This window comes from Carcharhinus amblyrhynchos, chromosome 2, assembly GCF_965287045.1.
Source record: "Carcharhinus amblyrhynchos chromosome 2, sCarAmb.v2.hapA, whole genome shotgun sequence".
NCBI classification, from domain to species: domain Eukaryota; kingdom Metazoa; phylum Chordata; class Chondrichthyes; order Carcharhiniformes; family Carcharhinidae; genus Carcharhinus; species Carcharhinus amblyrhynchos.
Genome location: NC_137325.1, coordinates 129,097,433 through 129,114,527, shown reverse-complemented (window position 1 = coordinate 129,114,527; position 17,095 = coordinate 129,097,433). Strand labels below are relative to the sequence as shown.

Sequence of the window (17,095 nt, the reverse complement as noted above, 5' to 3'; positions counted from 1 at the left end):
TTTAGCCACTTCCCTGAAGCGCCTTGGAAAGATTCCTTCCTTGGGGGAAATTCTGCCCTAATTTTCTCGTAAAGGTAGAGATTCCAATTAGGAATGTTCACTTACTAAAGAAAAAAGATATAAGAACCTGAGTTCATGTAGCACCTTTTTAACCTTGTGATGTCCCAAGAAATGTTACAGACAACAAAGTACTTTTGGAATACATTAGTCTTGTCAGAAGTTCAAATGCCAATATGCACACAGCAAGATCCCACAGGCAAAAATGAAATAATGACCAGATTACCTAGTTTAGTGATATCAATTCAGAGCTCAATGTTTGCCAGGACACTGTAGTGTCATAGAATGATTACAGCATGGAATGAGGCCATTCAGCCCCTTGTGCCTGTCCTTTTTAAAATTCATTTATAGGATATGGGCGTCACTAGTTAGGCCAGCAATTATTGCCCATCCCTAATTGCCCATGACAAGGTGATGGTGAGCTGCCTTCCTGAACTGCTGAAGTCCCTGAGGTGTAGGTCCATCCACAGTGCTTTAGGGAGGGGGTTCCAGGATTTTGACTCAGCGACAATGAAGGAATGGCAATGTATTATCAAGTCAGGATGGTGAGTGGCTTGATGGGGGACCTGTAGGTGCTGGTGTTCCCAGGTATCTGCTGCTCTTGTCCTTCTAGATGTTAATGGTTGCGGGTTTGGAAGGAACCTTGGTGAGTTAATGCAGTGCATCTTGTAGATGATACACACGGCTGCCACTGGCCATTGGTGGTGGAGGGACTGAATGTTTGTGGAAGGGGGAGTGATCAAGTGGGCTGCTTTGTCCTGGTGGTGTGAAGATTCTTGAGTGTTGTTGGAGTTGCACCCATCCAGGCAAGTGGAGAATATTCCATTTCACTCCTGACTTGTGGCTTGTAGATGATGGATAGGCTTGGGGGAGTCAGGAGGTGAGTTACTTGCAGCAGGATTCTCTGCAGGAGGAATTTACTTAATGCCACTCCCCCACTTTTCTAACTCATCCTGAAAATGTTCTCTTCAGAGCTGGTTCTCTTCCGAAAACCATGATTGAATCTGCTTCCATCACGCTCTCAGACACTGCATTCCAGATCCCAACCATTCAGAACATCATAAGAATCATGAGATCATAAAAATGAGGAAAAGGCAGGAAATGGGCAGCCAGCATCGACTGTGACCGGCCCTGCCAGTGCCGCTGACCCTATACAAACATGTTTCACGCTGGTCAGTGTAGTTTTGCAATTGTTAACTGATCTCTGAGCCAGGAAATCTGCCCACTTACGGTCCCACACTACGCACATGCTGCATGTAAAATTCTGGCCCATATCCTTAACCATTCGCCATATCTCTCTTAACATGGAAGGTGATTGCCCAGTGGTATTATCGCTAGACTATTAATCCAAAAACTCAGCTAATGTTCTACGGACCCGGGTTCGAATCCCGCCACAGCAGATAGGGAATTTGAATTCAATGAAATAAATCTGGAATTAAGAATCTACTGATGACCATGAATCCATTGACAATTTCCGGGAAAAACCCCATCTGGTTCACTAATGTCCTTTAGGGAAGGAAATCTGCTGCCCTTACCTGCTCTGGTCTACATCTGACTCCAGAGTCACAGCAATGTGATTGACTCTGAAATGGCCTAGCCAAGGGAAACTAGAGATGGGTGGTAAATGTTGTAAAAAGTCTGACAACACCAGGTTTAGTCCAACCGATTTATTTGATAGTAAACGCACAAGCTTTCGAGGTTTCCCTCTTCATCAGGTGCATCCACATCATGGTAAATGTTGGCCAGCCAACAACGCCCATGTCCCACAAATGAAAAAAAATCACAAAGATCTGAGGTGTGGGAAATGGTGGTTAAGATGATAAATTTTATGGGAAAAGATACCTGGATAATTAACTGTATACGATGATAAACAGTATTGAAAATTAGCATTAAGTGTTGGAAATAAACACAGGTTCAAAAGCAAAATGAGGGCTGATATCAGCAAGTCATTCTTTTCACAGCGACCCATCCTCCTGGCTGCAGCATTGGAGGTGATGATCTGGAATTATTTAAGAAACAATTGAATGCTGCAATGGGGAGCTTTTAAACTCCTTCTGAGAAGGATCTTTCCCTTCCCTATTTACCAGTTTGATCTATAACACTGGTCCACAATCCGACGCTGCCTCTGGGAGCCACACCTGTAGGTAGTGTAGGGCAGAGCCTTCCGTAAGTTCACACTGGCAGGATATTCTGGCCCTGCCAATAGTCCCACTGTGGGTTTCCCATGGGGTGGGCTGGATGAGGAATCCCCTTGATGAGATCAGAAGGGAGGTTGAGTAAACTAGGATTGTTTTCACTGGAAAGGTGGAGGCTGAGGGGAGGCCTGATAGAGGTGTACAAAATGATGAGAAGCGTAGACAGGGTGGATAGTCAGAAGCTTTTTTTACAAAGGAGCACAGGTTCAAAGTAAGAGGGGGGAAGTTTAAGGGAGATGTGTGGGGCAAGTTTTTCACACAGAGAGTGGTGGGTGCCTGGAACGCGCTGCCTGAAGAGGTGGTGGAAGCAGGCACGTTAGCAACATTTAAGAGGCATCTGGATGGGTACAGGAATAGGGAGGGAATAGAGGGATATGGATTGAGTAAGGGCAGCAGGTTTATTTTTGGTTTTGTTAGGACATCATGATTGGCACAGGCTTGGAGGGCCAAAGGGCCTGTTCCTGTGTGTTGTGTTCTTTGTATCCCGCTGCTGGCCGATGGTGTGCTGCTTCCCATCCCCGAGAAACACACCGCACGGAGGCCAGAGAGCCTCACCCTTGGTCATTGAGCCACATTCTGGGTCTTCACTCAGAGTACAGAATCACGGTGATCTACAGTTAAACATTAAGGTTGTGATTTTCCAGCTGCGCTCGCTCCAAGACTGAAAAATATCACCCACAGTCAATGGACCTTTGCATGGTATGTGTCCCACCCACTACAACTCCTGTGGCAAAATTCTGCCCTGAGTGTTTATTCACAACTCATAACTTTTCACACCCATGAGATACAGCCCTGCATGGGTGCTGTCTCCACGTTGGCTTCTACTGTACTCTGTGTACTAACATGTGACTCACTACATCATACCATGGGCAGCAGCTGTTTCCCAGTCCCACATTAACCCTTACCATGCCACATACCCTTATACGACAAACACTGGAAAGCAGCTTAAAGTGTTTCACTCATCAAGCTCATAGAATCATAGAACCCTACAGTGCAGAAAGAGGCCCTTCGGCCCATCAAGTCTGCACCAAACACAATCCCACCCAGGCCCTACCCCTATATCCCTACATATTATACCCACTAATCCCTCTAACTTACGCATCCCTAGACACTAAGGGACAATTTCTTAGCATGGCCAATCAACCTATCCCGCACATTTTTGGAAGGAAACCAGAGCAAAAAACCCACGCAGACACGAGGAGAATGTGTAAACTCCACACAGACAATGACCCAAGCTGGGAATTGAACCCAGGACCCTGGAGCTGTGAAGCAGCAGTGCTAACCACTGTGCTCATCAAGACTACATCAATCATAGATACAATTCACCTCCTACCCATCTCTGTCCAAGAACCACAATTTACTGTGAATGTTACAATTAAATATTTCTTACCTAAAGAAACATAGAATCGCTGATCCAGTCGTGAGTGCAATCAAGGAGGCACTGTGTCCCAGCGTATAAATAGCCTTCACTAGCACGTAAAATTCAACCTTGGAGAAATAAAAGATAAACCATCATTAATTATACACAGCAGTCAGTAACAGCAATTGAACACAATCTCACTTCAGCCTTACGCTGTTGGAAACGGCCAGCTCCAGTCAGTGCATTGTCTGCTTGATCTTTCATTAATCCTTCCTGGCACGTGGGCATCACTGGCCAGACCAGCATTTATTGCTCATCCCAGAGGGCATTTAAGGGTCATACACACTGCTGTGGCTTTGGTGTCACATACAGACCAGACCGGGTAAGGACGGCAGATTTCCTCCCCTAAATGATATCAGTGAACCAGGCGGGTTTTACTACATTTCATGGTGATCATTAGACTTTAATTCCAGATTTTATTATTGAATTCAAATTTGCCATGGTGGGATTCGAACTCAGGCCACCAGAGCATTACCTTGGGGCTACTTTGATTTGTTTTGATTTATTATTGTCACATGTATTAGTATACAGTGAGAAGTATTGTTTCTTGTGCACTATACAGGCAAAGCATACCATTCACAGAGAAGGAAACGAGAGAGTGCAGAATGTAATGTTACAGTTACAGCTAGGGTGTAGAGAAAGATCAACATAATGCAAGGTAGGTCCATTTAAAGGTCTGATGGCAGCAGGGAAGAAGTTATTCTTGAGTCGGCTGGTATGTGAACTCAGACCTTTGCATTTTTTTCCTGACAGAAGTGGGTGTAGGTCCGGGGTGCGTAGGGTCCTTAATTATGCTGGCTGCTTTGCCGAGGCAGTGGGAAGTATAGACAGGGTCAATGGTTGGGAGGTTGGTTTGCGTGATGGATTGGGTTACATTCACAAACTTTTGCAGTTTCTTGCAGTCTTGGGCAGAGCAGGCGCCATACCAAGCTGCGATACAATCAGATGGAATGATTTCTACGATGCAACTGTAACAGTTGGTGAGAGTTGTAGCTGACATGCTAAATTTCCTTCGTCTTCTGAGAAAGTAAAGGCGTTCGTGGGCTTTCTTAGCTATAATGTTGGCGTGGGGGACCAGGGTAGGTTGTTGCTGATCTGGATGCTGGATTATTAGCCCAGTGACAATACTGCTATGCCATTGCATTCCCCCCGCTCCCCTACACACACACACAATTGCAATGTTATTGTAGGTTTATGTACCGTATTAGCACTATTGCACTATGTGCTACTCTTCACCCATCACCTCAAATTGTCACCATCAAAATTACCTCCATTTATGGACTTGTAATTCCAGTTCTGAAGAAGAGTTATAACCAATTCAATGTTAACCATGTTTCTCTCTCCAGATGATGCTGAGTATTTCCAGCTTTTTCTGTTTTTATTTCAGATTTCCAGTATCTGCAGTGTTTGGCTTTTATATTATTCGAATTCCTAGTTGACCTAAGCACAGGAAACTCTATTACTTCACTGCTGCGGGGTTAAAATCCTGGTACTCCCTCCCTAACAGCACGATAGGTGAACCAGAAGCGATGCAAGAAGCTGACTCACTGCCACGCTATTTTCCAGGGCAAAGAAGGATGTCAATAAGTGCTGACCTGGTACTAATTTGTTCAGAAGTCAATTTTTATTAAGATCTGCACTCATTACTTTTAGCCAGTCCTAGATGTAGTGGAACTAATCCCTATATTAACTGTAAGGAAATGGCAATATAGTGGTATCCTTACTGAACTAGTCATCCAGAAGGCTGGAATAATTCTCCTTGTACAAATCCCCCCATAGCAGCTGGAGGAATTTAAATTCAATGAACTAAATAACTCCGGAATTAAAAGGACACTGATGTCAGACTCCTATTTATTGACTACAGCTCAGCCTTCAACACCATTATCCCTACAAAACTCATCTCCAAACTCCGTGGCCAGGGGTTTGGCTCCTCCCCCTGCAACTGGAAGCTTTTTTACAGATGCACCATAGAAAGTATTCTTTCTGGTGCCATCACAGTTTGGTATGGCTCCTGCTCTGCCCAAGACCGCAAGAAACTACAAAGAGTCATGAACAAAGCCCAATCCATCTCTCAAATAGCCTCCCATCCATTGACTCCGTCTACACTTCCTGTTGCCTCGGAAAAGCAACCAGCATAATCAAAGACCCCACACATCCCTGACATTCTCTCTTCTACCTTCTTCCATTGGGAAGAAGATACAAAAGTCTGAGTTCACGCACCAACCGACTCGAGAACAGCTTCTTCCCTGCTGCCATCAATCTTTTGAATGGACCTCCCATATATTAAGCTGATCTTTCTCTGCTCCCTATCTGTGATTAACATTGCATTCCTCCTCCCCTATATATTCTATGAATGGTATGCTTTGGTTGTTATAGCTTGCAAGAAACAATAATTTTCCCTGTATCTCAATGTAGGAGACAACAATAAATCAAAAGTTGGTCTCAGTAATAGTGGACCATAAAATTACCGGGTTGTAATAAAACCCCATCTGTTTCACTAATGTCCTTTAGGGAAGGAAATCTGCCATCCTTACCTGGTCTGGCCTCCAGGTGACTGCAGACCCAAAGCAATGTGGTTACCTGTTCACTCACCTCTGATATAGGCGAGCAAGCCATTCACTTGTTTCTTTAACCTTAGTTTAGCCAGAGAGATCCTATTCTCATTTACAGTAACGACCTGGTCAAGAGGTGAACATCACAGCAACAGACATTACCCAACAATACATTTCATTTCAACACTGAAAACAACAAAATACAGATCGCAGTGAAAGGGAATTGACAGATTAGCATGTACAGATATCAGTCGCAAAAGGTATCTATAGTAAAAGAGTTGGCTTCAGCTCTCATTGTACCTCGTTCCAGTCAGTGGCAGCCACAAACTGAAATGACCGAAGTCTATCATCACTGGAGTCGCCCATTTGGTCAAATCACATGACCTCAGATTCTAACAAGCGACAGTAAAACTTTTCAAACAGGCGTGTGTTTTCCCGAGTTGTAGCAAACTGCAAAGTTGATGAATGGACCACCAGGCATCGATCTAAGGGCTGGAAGTGCTACACCCTCCCTGTTGCTGGGTGAAAATCCTGGAACTGCCTCCCCAGCAGCACTGTAGGTGAACTGTGACCCTGCAGCAGAACTTCCAATCAGACTCTTTAGAAATATCTGAACCGCCCAGTTCAACAACTTCAGGCCCCCAACTCTATCCTCCATTTTGATATTTTCTCCCTCGGTGTCAGTCTGTATGTTATTTATAAATATAGAAACTAGAAGCAGCAGTAGACCATTTGGCCCTTCTAGCCTGCTCTGCTAATCATTTTGATCATGGCTGATCATCAAATTCATCATCCTAATCCCCTCTTCCTTCTCATATCCCTTGATCCCTTTAGCCCCTAGAGCTATATCTAATTTCTTCTTGAAATCAAACAATGTTTTGGCCTCAACTACTTTCTGTGGCAGTGAATTCCCCACATTCACCGTCCTCTGGGTGAAGAAATTTCTCCTCACCTCAGTTCTAAAAGGTTCATCCCTTATCCTCAAACTATGACCCCTGGTTCTGGACTCCCCTTCGATTGGGAACATTCTTTCTGAATCTACCCTGTCTAACCATGTTAGAATTTTATACATTCCCATGAGATCCCCTCTCACTCTTCTCAACTCCAGTCAGTATAATCCTAACCAACTTCATCTCTCCTCATAAGGCAGACCTAGCACCTCAGGAATCAGCCTTGTAAACCTTCACTGGACTCCCTCTATAACGAGGACATCCTTCCTCAGATAAAGAAGCCAAAACTGCCCACAATACTCCAGGTGTGGCCTCACCAGTGCCCTATGCAATTGCAGCAAAACATCCCTATCCTTCTCCTCAAATCCTCTCTATGAATGCCAGCGTAATATTTTCTTTCTTTACTGCCTGCTGTACCTGAATGCTTACTTTAAGCGACTGACGCATGTTTTTGTGTCTTTTTGCTCTCAGTCAGAGCTGTTCAATATTCTGTCATCTGCACTCACTCTGAGCTGCTGCCTTGTTTCTTTAATATAGCCAACTCCATCCCTTTGTTCCACGCCATCTTTGTTATTTCGTCTCTACCTGTCCCGGACCTTCCCTTTCATTCAGCCATAGCGTAAACCCCATCATGTTTCTACTTCCCTTCCATCCCAAAGAACAGCCACATTAGACTCGATGTGTTAACCGTGGGTGGGATTTTTCATGCCCCCCCGACCCCCTGAGGTGCGTTTTGAGTCAGCGCAGGCAACCCGGCATTGGCCAGCAGTGGGAACCTACGGTCCTGCCGCTGTCAACGGGGCTTCGCACCCTCTGCTGCTGTGGATCTCACGGCAGAGGGGGAGGGGGTGGGGGGAGGGAGCGGCAGAGTGGGATCACCTTTGGTGGGATGGAAGATCCCACCAGCAGAAGCGGCTGAAGAACGGCTGGGGGAAGCACAGTGGTTAGCACTGCTGCCTCACAGCGCCAGGGACCTGGGTTCAATTCTGGCCTCAGGTCACTGTCTATGTGGAGTTTGCACATTCTCCCCATGTCTGCATGGGTTTCCTCTAGGTGCTCCGGTTTACTCCCACACTCCAAAGATGTACAGGTTAGGTTGATTGGCCATGCTAAATTGCCCCATAGTGCCAGGGGCATTAGGATTGTAAATATGAGGGGTTACGGAGATTGTTGTCAGTGCAGGCTTGATGGGCTGAATGGCCACCTTCTGCACTGTAGGGATTTTATGATTTTATCTATGATTCTAAAATCCCTCTGTTTCTCTCTCCACAGATGCTGCCGAACATGCTGAGATTTTCCAGTTCTTTCTATTTTTTGACCTTGAAAATTCAATCAGGCTGCAATGGTATCTAAAACCTTGGAACAGGTTTCTTCCGACAGCTTCAAACATATTAACCATGATCTTACGCCCTCATCCTGTCTGATGTTTGGTGAGGCGAGGTAGTGAGAATGGGCCAGAGGTAAAAGATCAGACTCGCACCCAGTCTTTCGCCTCCCCCAGTCTTACTGACGCTACTTTTCCGGCGAAATTGGCTTCATGCCAGGAAAGGGTGCAAAGCTGCTCAAAATATTAATGACATACTTAGCATTTCATTAACAAGTCCCTAATGTCTGGACTCACCTTTACCCACTCACACGCTGAGGTTCTCCCCAATGGGAATCACGTATGATTCCCACCAACAGGGACCAGGGAAGTGCCCACGGGGCAGTGTCATCTTGGCAGTCTGGCACTGCCCACCTGGCTCCCTGGCCGTGCACACCAGACACCATAACTGTGCCAGGGCAGTGGCAATGGGTGGAGCCAGTGGGGCAAAGCCAGACTGGGCAGAGCCATGACGGAAGGGGGATAAGTGGAGAGATCAGGAGGGGTGGGAGGGAAGGGGAGATCTCTGCCTGGGGGTTGTAAGGGGATGATCGGTGGGGGACGTGGGGAAGGGGTAGTGGGTAGGGAACTCTGCCGGGGGTGGGGGAGAGCAACCGGTGATTGGGGAGGGAGGGAACTCTGCAGGGAGAGGGGTTGGTCGGGTGGTGAGGGAGGGGGTGCGACGCAATCGGAGAGGAAGGGAACTCCACAGGGGAGGAAGGGGGGAATTGGCAATGGAGGGAACTCTGCAGGGAGGGCGAGTGGCGGGGGGGGGGACCTATGTCCATTCAGGGGAAGGGGGGGCAGCAGGAGATCTCCCAGTACAGGGGGCAATTGGGGCACGTGCCCAATGGTGGCCCTAGAAAGAAACTCTTGAACTCCACAATCTATGTAATTGAGGCTGCTAAGAGACAGTGGGTGGGAGGTTTCAGATTCTTCAGACCGATATATTCTCATGCTGCCAGATTGTTATTGGCCAAGGTAAATGATTCATGCTAAAATGATTGGTTCACTCTGGCTAGGATGAACAAAAGTAGGCGGGCAAATGATTTCTGAAAAATGTGTAATTGGATTACTGATAACCAGGCAATTTAGAATGATTTGAGCTGCTACAAATCATTCTATCACACGTGTGGACCAGGCCTGGGCAAAATAAAGTACATCTTCAACCAGAATTATTATCTTTGTAGTTCTTTGTATTTGGAGGTGTAGTTAATAAAGAGACATCCCTTACATGAAAGCCAGCATAATACATGGGTCTATGAAAAACTCCTACAACATCAGTTTCAAAAAATTCACCTCGGTGATTTTGAAAGCTAGCTGAGAACAATTTGGCTGTCAAATTACCTGTGTTACCAACAGTGACTACACTTCAGGAGTATGTGATTAACTGTAAAGCAATTTGGGATGTCATGAGGTTGTGAAATATGCTAGATGCATGCAAGTCTTCCTTATTACTATCCTCTTTAAACATTAAAATACAAAGAGAAGCTCACTGATTTACAGTTTTCAGAGAGTAACGGGCAGATTTGTGTAACTCAATCCTCAGCGAGTTCGTCAAATCCAGAGTACCATTTAATAAAAATGGACTTAGATTTGTTCAGTGACTGAATGACAGAATCATGGGTTTGTTCAAATCTATTCTTCTACGCCTTGCCTATTTCTGATATGTGGATGATATGTTCGTTCTATTTAAATCCTCAGCTGCGTGTAATAATTTCCTTACATGCCTTAATGGGCTCCATCCTGCACTCAAAATTTCCTTTTGAAAGGAAGCAGTCAAATGAACTCTCCTTCCTTGATGTACTAGTACTAGTACATGATTTACCAAGGACGGCATGGTAGCACAGTGGTTAGCACTGCTGCTTCACAGTGCTGAGGACCTGAGTTTGATTCCTGGAGGCAGCACATTCTCCCCGTGTCTGTGTGGGTTTCCTCTGGGTGCTCTGGTTTCCTCCCACAGTCCGAGAGACGTGCTGATTAGGTGCATTGGCCATGCTAAATTCTCCCTCAGTGTACCAGGATGGGCGCCTGAGTGTGGTGACTAGGGGATTTTCACAGTGACTTTGCTGTAGTGTTAATGTAAGCCTACTTGTGACAATAATAATTGAGAAACCTGCCAAGGTGTTAACTAACACAAGCCTACCTTTTACACATATTGGGACTTTTACCATTCCATAGGTGGCACAGTGGTTAGCACTGCTGCCTCACAACATCAGGGACCTGGGTTCAATTCCTGACTTGGGGGTCACTGTCTGTGTGGAGTATGCACCTTCTCCTCGTGTCTGCATGGGTACCCTCCAGGTGCCCCGGTTTCCTCTGACAGTCTGAAAGACGCGCTGGTTAGGTGCAGTGATCCGAACAGGTGGCGGAGTGTGGCGACTAGGGGAATTTCACAGTTATTTCATTGCAGTGTCAATGTAAGCCTTACTTGCGATTAATAAATAAACTTTAACTACTTTTAACTTTGCTATCAGATTAGCCTTATCAGCAACCTTGTAAATAAGACCTGAGCCATTGATCTCCATGCTAGCTTTATGCTGAAATAGAGCACATCAAAGGGATATCACCTGTGGGATAATGGCTACTCTGATCAGATCAATTAACACTGCATTTCACACAAGTGTTACTCTTGACCCTGAGAAGTGTCCGGTCTACCTCAGGTTACCTTGGAAGGGCAAGGTATCTGAAAGATCTAAGCAAACAGGTAAAGCTAGCTGTTTCACACTGCCACAGTGCTGTAGCAACAGTCAAGTTGCACTAAGTTGATCTTTCTCTATACATTGGCTATGACTGTAACACTACATTCTGCATTCTCTCATTACCTTCTCAATGAACGGTATGCTTTGTCTGTATAGTGTGCAAGAAACAATACTTTTCACTGTATACTAGCACATGTGACAATAATAAATCAAATCAAATCAAAATCAACACGAGTGGTGTTCACCATTAACAGGATGCTACCATCAAGCCAAATGATATTCTGCCTGTCACATAAATGAGTAATGTGGCATATGAATTTCTACGGCCGGTAGTTGCTAGGCTTATCTTTACCACCCTTTTTTGAACAAATCTAAAGAAGGCTAAGAAATTATGATCAGTGTTTCTGCAATTTCCATTCTGACTTGCCTCAGAAGCATTACACACTTAAGGGAAAATTAGGCACTGGCAATAAATGTTTGCTTTGCCAGTGGCACCTGCATTCCCTGAAAGGATAAATATTACAATCTCACAGTAACTCAAGATCTATAAAAAGCTATTCAATTTTCCCAATATCAACCATGGCATGTGGGCAAAGGAAGATTTCCTTCCTTACAGAGCACTAGTGAACATAGAACATAGCACATAGTACAGGCCCTTCGGCCCTCAAAGTTGTACTGAGCTGTGTCCAAACCCAAGATCAAGCTGTCCCACTCCCTATCATTCTGGTGTGCCCCATGTGCCTATCCAATAACCGCATGAATGTTCCTAAAGTGTCCGGCTCCACTAAATGGGTGGAACCACATGGGTTTTTACAACCATCGACAATGCTTTCACGGTCATCATTAGACTTTTAATTCCAGATTTTTATTGAATACAAATTTCACCATCTGCCATGGTGGGATTCAAACCTGGGTCTCCGTATCAGCACCCTCAGTCATTGATAATGCTGCTATGTCAGCACTGCCCCTCCCTCCAGTACTAGGTTAAGCAAGACATACTATGGAAAAAACTGCAGCACTTTCTGTCACAAAGGTGAACCGTTGAGTAAACTGAATTCATGGGTGAAGTGTAAATTGGAAATTGTTAAGTGCGTGATGGCAGACAATATAATTGAAGAGGCAGTACAAGATGATTTACTAATGATACTGCTAATAATATTAAGTGATGATTTATCATTGCGCTAATTATGCGAGCTACAATTTACAGGCTAAGTATGAAAGATTCAACACCTTAATTAGCATTACTGTTACAACACGGGGATGGTAATTTTTATCCTAACGTTCCCAGGACTTTAACAAGACTTGAACTATCCAGTAAGCACAACTGCTTCTGCCCAAAGTGAAGGGAGAACGGAACACATCAAAATGGCAACTTTGAAATTGGCACTGATGCAAATAATTAATAGTTATCACCTTTTGCTGGAATGCTAAAGTATATAACAGTCTTCAAACAAACTTCATATGTCCCATGGCAAAGTGCTATTTAATGCACAATTGACATATTTAGAACTGCTTTTTTATTGCTCTCTGATTTAACTTCAGTGGCAATCTGTAACTGATCTCACAATGTCACAGCAAGTGGGGGCAAAATACTGCGGCTGCTGGAACCTGCGACAAGAACAGAAAATGCTGGAAAATCTCAGCAGGTCTGACAGCAGCTGTGGAGAGGGAAAAGAGCCAATGTTTCGGGTCAGGGTGACCCTTTGTCAGAGCTGAAGGCAAGGAAAATATGAAAGATTTATATGGTGAGGGTGAGGGTGGAGTGGGGGGGCTGTAATTGATAGGGATGGCACAGACAAGCAGACAAAGGGAATGTAAATGGTAATGCTGAAGGCTAGGAATGGTGCTAATAGCGTCCATCAGCAGATAAGAACATAAGAACATAAGAAATAGGAGCAGGAGTAGGCCATCTATCCCTTCGAGCCTGCCCCGCCATTCAATAAGATCATGGCTGATCTGTCGCTGCTCAGTTCCACTTTCCCGCCCTCTCCCCATAACCCTTAATCCCCTCTCTTATCAAAAACCCATCAACCCGCGTCTTAAAAATATTTAGCGAGGCAGCCTCCACCACTTCAACGGGCAGAGAATTCCAGAGATTCACCACCCTTTCAGTGAAGAAGTTCCTCCTCAACTCCATTCTAAACCGCCCCCCTTTTATCTTGAGGCTGTGCCCCCTAGTCCTACTGTCTTTTTTGAGCGGGAAGAGTCTCTCCACCTCTATCCTATCCATCCCATTCATCATCTTATACGTCTCAATGAGATCTCCCCTCATTCTTCTAAACTCTAACGAGTACAAGCCCAGTTTATTCAGCCTCTCCTCATAGCTCAATCCCCTCAACTCCGGTATCAGCCTAGTAAACCTCCTCTGCACTCCCTCCAGGGCCAAAATATCCTTGCGCAGGTGCGGCGCCCAAAACTGCACACAGTACTCCAGCTGCGGCCTCACCAATGCCCTATACAGCCGCAGCAAGACCTCCCTACTTTTATATTCAATCCCCCTCGCTATGAAGGCCAGCATCCCATTCGCCTTCCTGACCACCTGCTGCACCTGCAAGCTGGGTTTTTGCGACTCATGCACAAGGACCCCGAGGTCCCTCTGCACCGTCGCCTGCTGCAGTTTTTCGCCACGTAAGTAATAGTCAGAGTGTGTAAATGGCAGAACAAAAATGCAGAGTGTAGGAATGTGGGCAGATGGCCCAAGTGCTGAAACAAGATGGAAAGAGAGATTTTAGAAGTAGAAAATGAAAATAAGAATATAAAATAATAAAAATGGATTAATAAGACGAAAAGAAGAAATGAAATAAAATAGATAGAAATGTTGTAGAGATGGAGGAGAGTTCATGGCCTGAATTTGTTGAACTCAATGTTGAGTCTGGAAGGCTGTAAAATGCCTAATTGGAGTTAATGAACTTCAGAGCATAAACCATCTCCTCCACCTCCACTCTATTTCCATTTGTTTTATTTTACTTTCTTTTTTCATCTTATTCTCACATGTTTTATTACAGTATACTCTTACTATTATTTTCCACTTCTAAAATCTTGCTCTCCATCTTGTTTTACCACCCCCTATCCCCTTGCCCCGCCAACTCCCCCCCGACCCCACTCGGGCCCTCTGCCACATTCCATTGGAAAACGGCTAATGTTACGCCGTTGTTTAAGAAGGGTGCCAGGCAAAAGGCGGGGAATTATAGGCCGGTTAGTTTAACGTCTGTGGTAGGTAAAATGTTAGAATCCGTCATTAAGGAGGAAATTGCGAGGCATCTTGAAGGGAATTGCTTGATAGAGCAGACGCAGCACGGTTTCATTAAAGGGAAGTCGTGTCTGACAAATTTACTGGAGTTCTATGAGGATGTGTCTAGGGCAGTGGATAGAGGAGAGCCGGTGGATGTGGTCTTTCTGGATTTTCAGAAGGCGTTTGACAAGGTACCTCACAGGAGGTTATTGCAGAAGGTCAGGGGACATGGAGTTGGGGGTAGGGTGTTAGCGTGGATAGAGGATTGGTTGTCAAATAGGAGGCAGAGAGTGGGGGTCAATGGGTGCTATTCGGATTGGCGGTTGGTGACTAGTGGGGTGCCCCAGGGGTCGGTGCTGGGGCCTCAGCTATTTACCATTTATATAGATGATCTGGAGGAGGGAACCGAGTGCAGGGTGTCGAAATTTGCTGATGACACCAAGATTGGGGGAAAGGCAAATTGTGCGGAGGGTGTGGAGAGTCTGCAGAAGGATCTAGATAGGCTGGGCGAATGGGCCAGGAAATGGCAAATGGAATTTAATGTTGGCAAGTGTGAGGTGGTCCACTTTGGTAGGAAGAATGGTAGGAAGGACTATTACTTACGTGGCGAAAAACTGCAGCAGGCGACGGTGCAGAGGGACCTCGGGGTCCTTGTGCATGAGTCGCAAAAACCCAGCTTGCAGGTGCATCAGGTGGTCAGGAAGGCGAATGGGATGCTGGCCTTCATAGCGAGGGGGATTGAATATAAAAGTAGGGAGGTCTTGCTGCAGCTGTATAGGGCATTGGTGAGGCCGCAGCTGGAGTACTGTGTGCAGTTTTGGGCGCCGCACCTGCGCAAAGATATTTTGGCCCTGGAGGGAGTGCAGAGGAGGTTTACTAGGCTGATACCGGAGTTGAAGGGATTGAGCTATGAGGAGAGGCTGAATAAACTAGGCTTGTACTCGTTAGAGTTTAGAAGAATGAGGGGAGATCTCATTGGGACGTATAAGATGATGAATGGGATGGATAGGATAGAGGTGGAGAGACTCTTCCCGCTCAAAAAAGACAGTAGGACTAGGGGGCACAGCCTCAAGATAAAGGGGAGGCGGTTTAGAACGGAGTTGAGGAGGAACTTCTTCACTCAAAGGGTGGTGAATCTCTGGAATTCTCTGCCCGTTGAAGTGGTGGAGGCTGCCTCGCTAAATATTTTTAAGAAGCGGGTTGATGGGTTCTTGATAAGAGAGGGGATTAAGGGTTATGGGGAGAGGGCGGGAAAGTGGAACTGAGCCACGACAGATCAGCCATGATCTTATTGAATGGCGGGGCAGGCTCGAAGGGCTAGATGGCCTACTCCTGCTCCTATTTCTTATGTTCTTATGTTCTTATGTTCAAAGCTCTGCAGCTTTGTTCTGCCATTTACACACTCCACTCTCTTAGTGGATGCTATCAGCACCATTCCTGGTTCTCACTGTTGCAAAATACACCACCTTTGTCTTTTTGTCTATACCATCTCTATCACTTACAGTGACCTGTCTCACCCTCACAGTATAAATCTTGTCTGATTTTCTTGGTCTTCGGCTCTGACGAAGGGTCATCCTGACTTGAAACATTGGCTCTACTATCTCTCTGCAGATGCTGTCAGACTTGTTCAGATTTTCCAGCATTTTCTGTTTTTATTGGAAATTATTGATTTCATTAGTATCATGGAGTAATTTATATCTTTTTAACTTTACATTTGGGGCAGTTCTTTTAGAAAGAGGGTATTACAGCCCTTTTCGAGAACTTTTCCCTTTATAGGATGTTATGACACTTCATTCTGACTCATATCTTTGGACAGTTCAGACAATTTGAGAGACTAGCATTCCAGTGAGAACATGTAGGGAGGGTTCATCAGTGTATATGACATTGTTGGGGAGGTAACATTGAAACATAGGAAGTAGGAGTAGGAGAAGGCCATTCAGCCCTTCAAGCCTGCTCTACCATCCACCTTGATCATGGTTGATTATAAAATTCAATATCCCGATCCCTCTTACTCCCATATCCTTTGATCCCTTTAGCCCCAAGAGCTATATCTAATTACTTCTTGAAATCAGAAAGCCTTTTGGCCTCAACTACATTTGGTGGGAGTGAATTCCACACATTCACCACCCTCTGGGTGAAGAGACTTCTCACTTCAGCTGTAAAAGGATTGCCCCTTATCCTCAAACTGTAATGCACAGGCTATCCCACCCATACAGTCGTGGTGAGTCATGATACAGACTTTCCCACCAGGAACTGTGTAATCTTCCCATAGATGTGGGGAAAGAAAGCTCATGGAAACCCATGTCGCCTAAGGAAATAATATGTGGGAAATTTCTCACCGAGCCCTTCAGATGATCAAAACTGAACAGGAGGCCACATAGATGCTGAAATATCATGACATCAGGGGCGGCACAGTAGTTAGCACTGCTGCCTCACAGCACCAGGAACCTGGGTTCAATTCTGGCCTTGGGGTCATTGTGCAGAGTCTGCATGTTCTCCCCGTGTCTGTGGGGGTTTCCCCCTGCTGCTCTGGCTCCCTTAAAAGATGTGCAGGTTAGGTTGATTGGTCATGCTACGTTGCCCGTAGTGTCAGGGGGACTAGCTAGGGTAAATACATGGGGTTA

At 45.4% G+C, this 17,095-nt stretch overlaps 1 protein-coding gene across 1 annotated transcript in view; it reads right to left on the bottom strand.

The window, feature by feature from the left end:
* Positions 1 to 17,095, bottom strand: part of vipr2 (vasoactive intestinal peptide receptor 2) — a 163,745-nt gene that overhangs the window by 53,747 nt on the left and 92,903 nt on the right. The window contains exon 5 of the mRNA XM_080217467.1: positions 3,643 to 3,740. Coding sequence (XP_080073593.1) covers positions 3,643 to 3,740 — 98 coding nt within the window. The remainder of the gene's footprint in view (positions 1 to 3,642; positions 3,741 to 17,095) is intronic.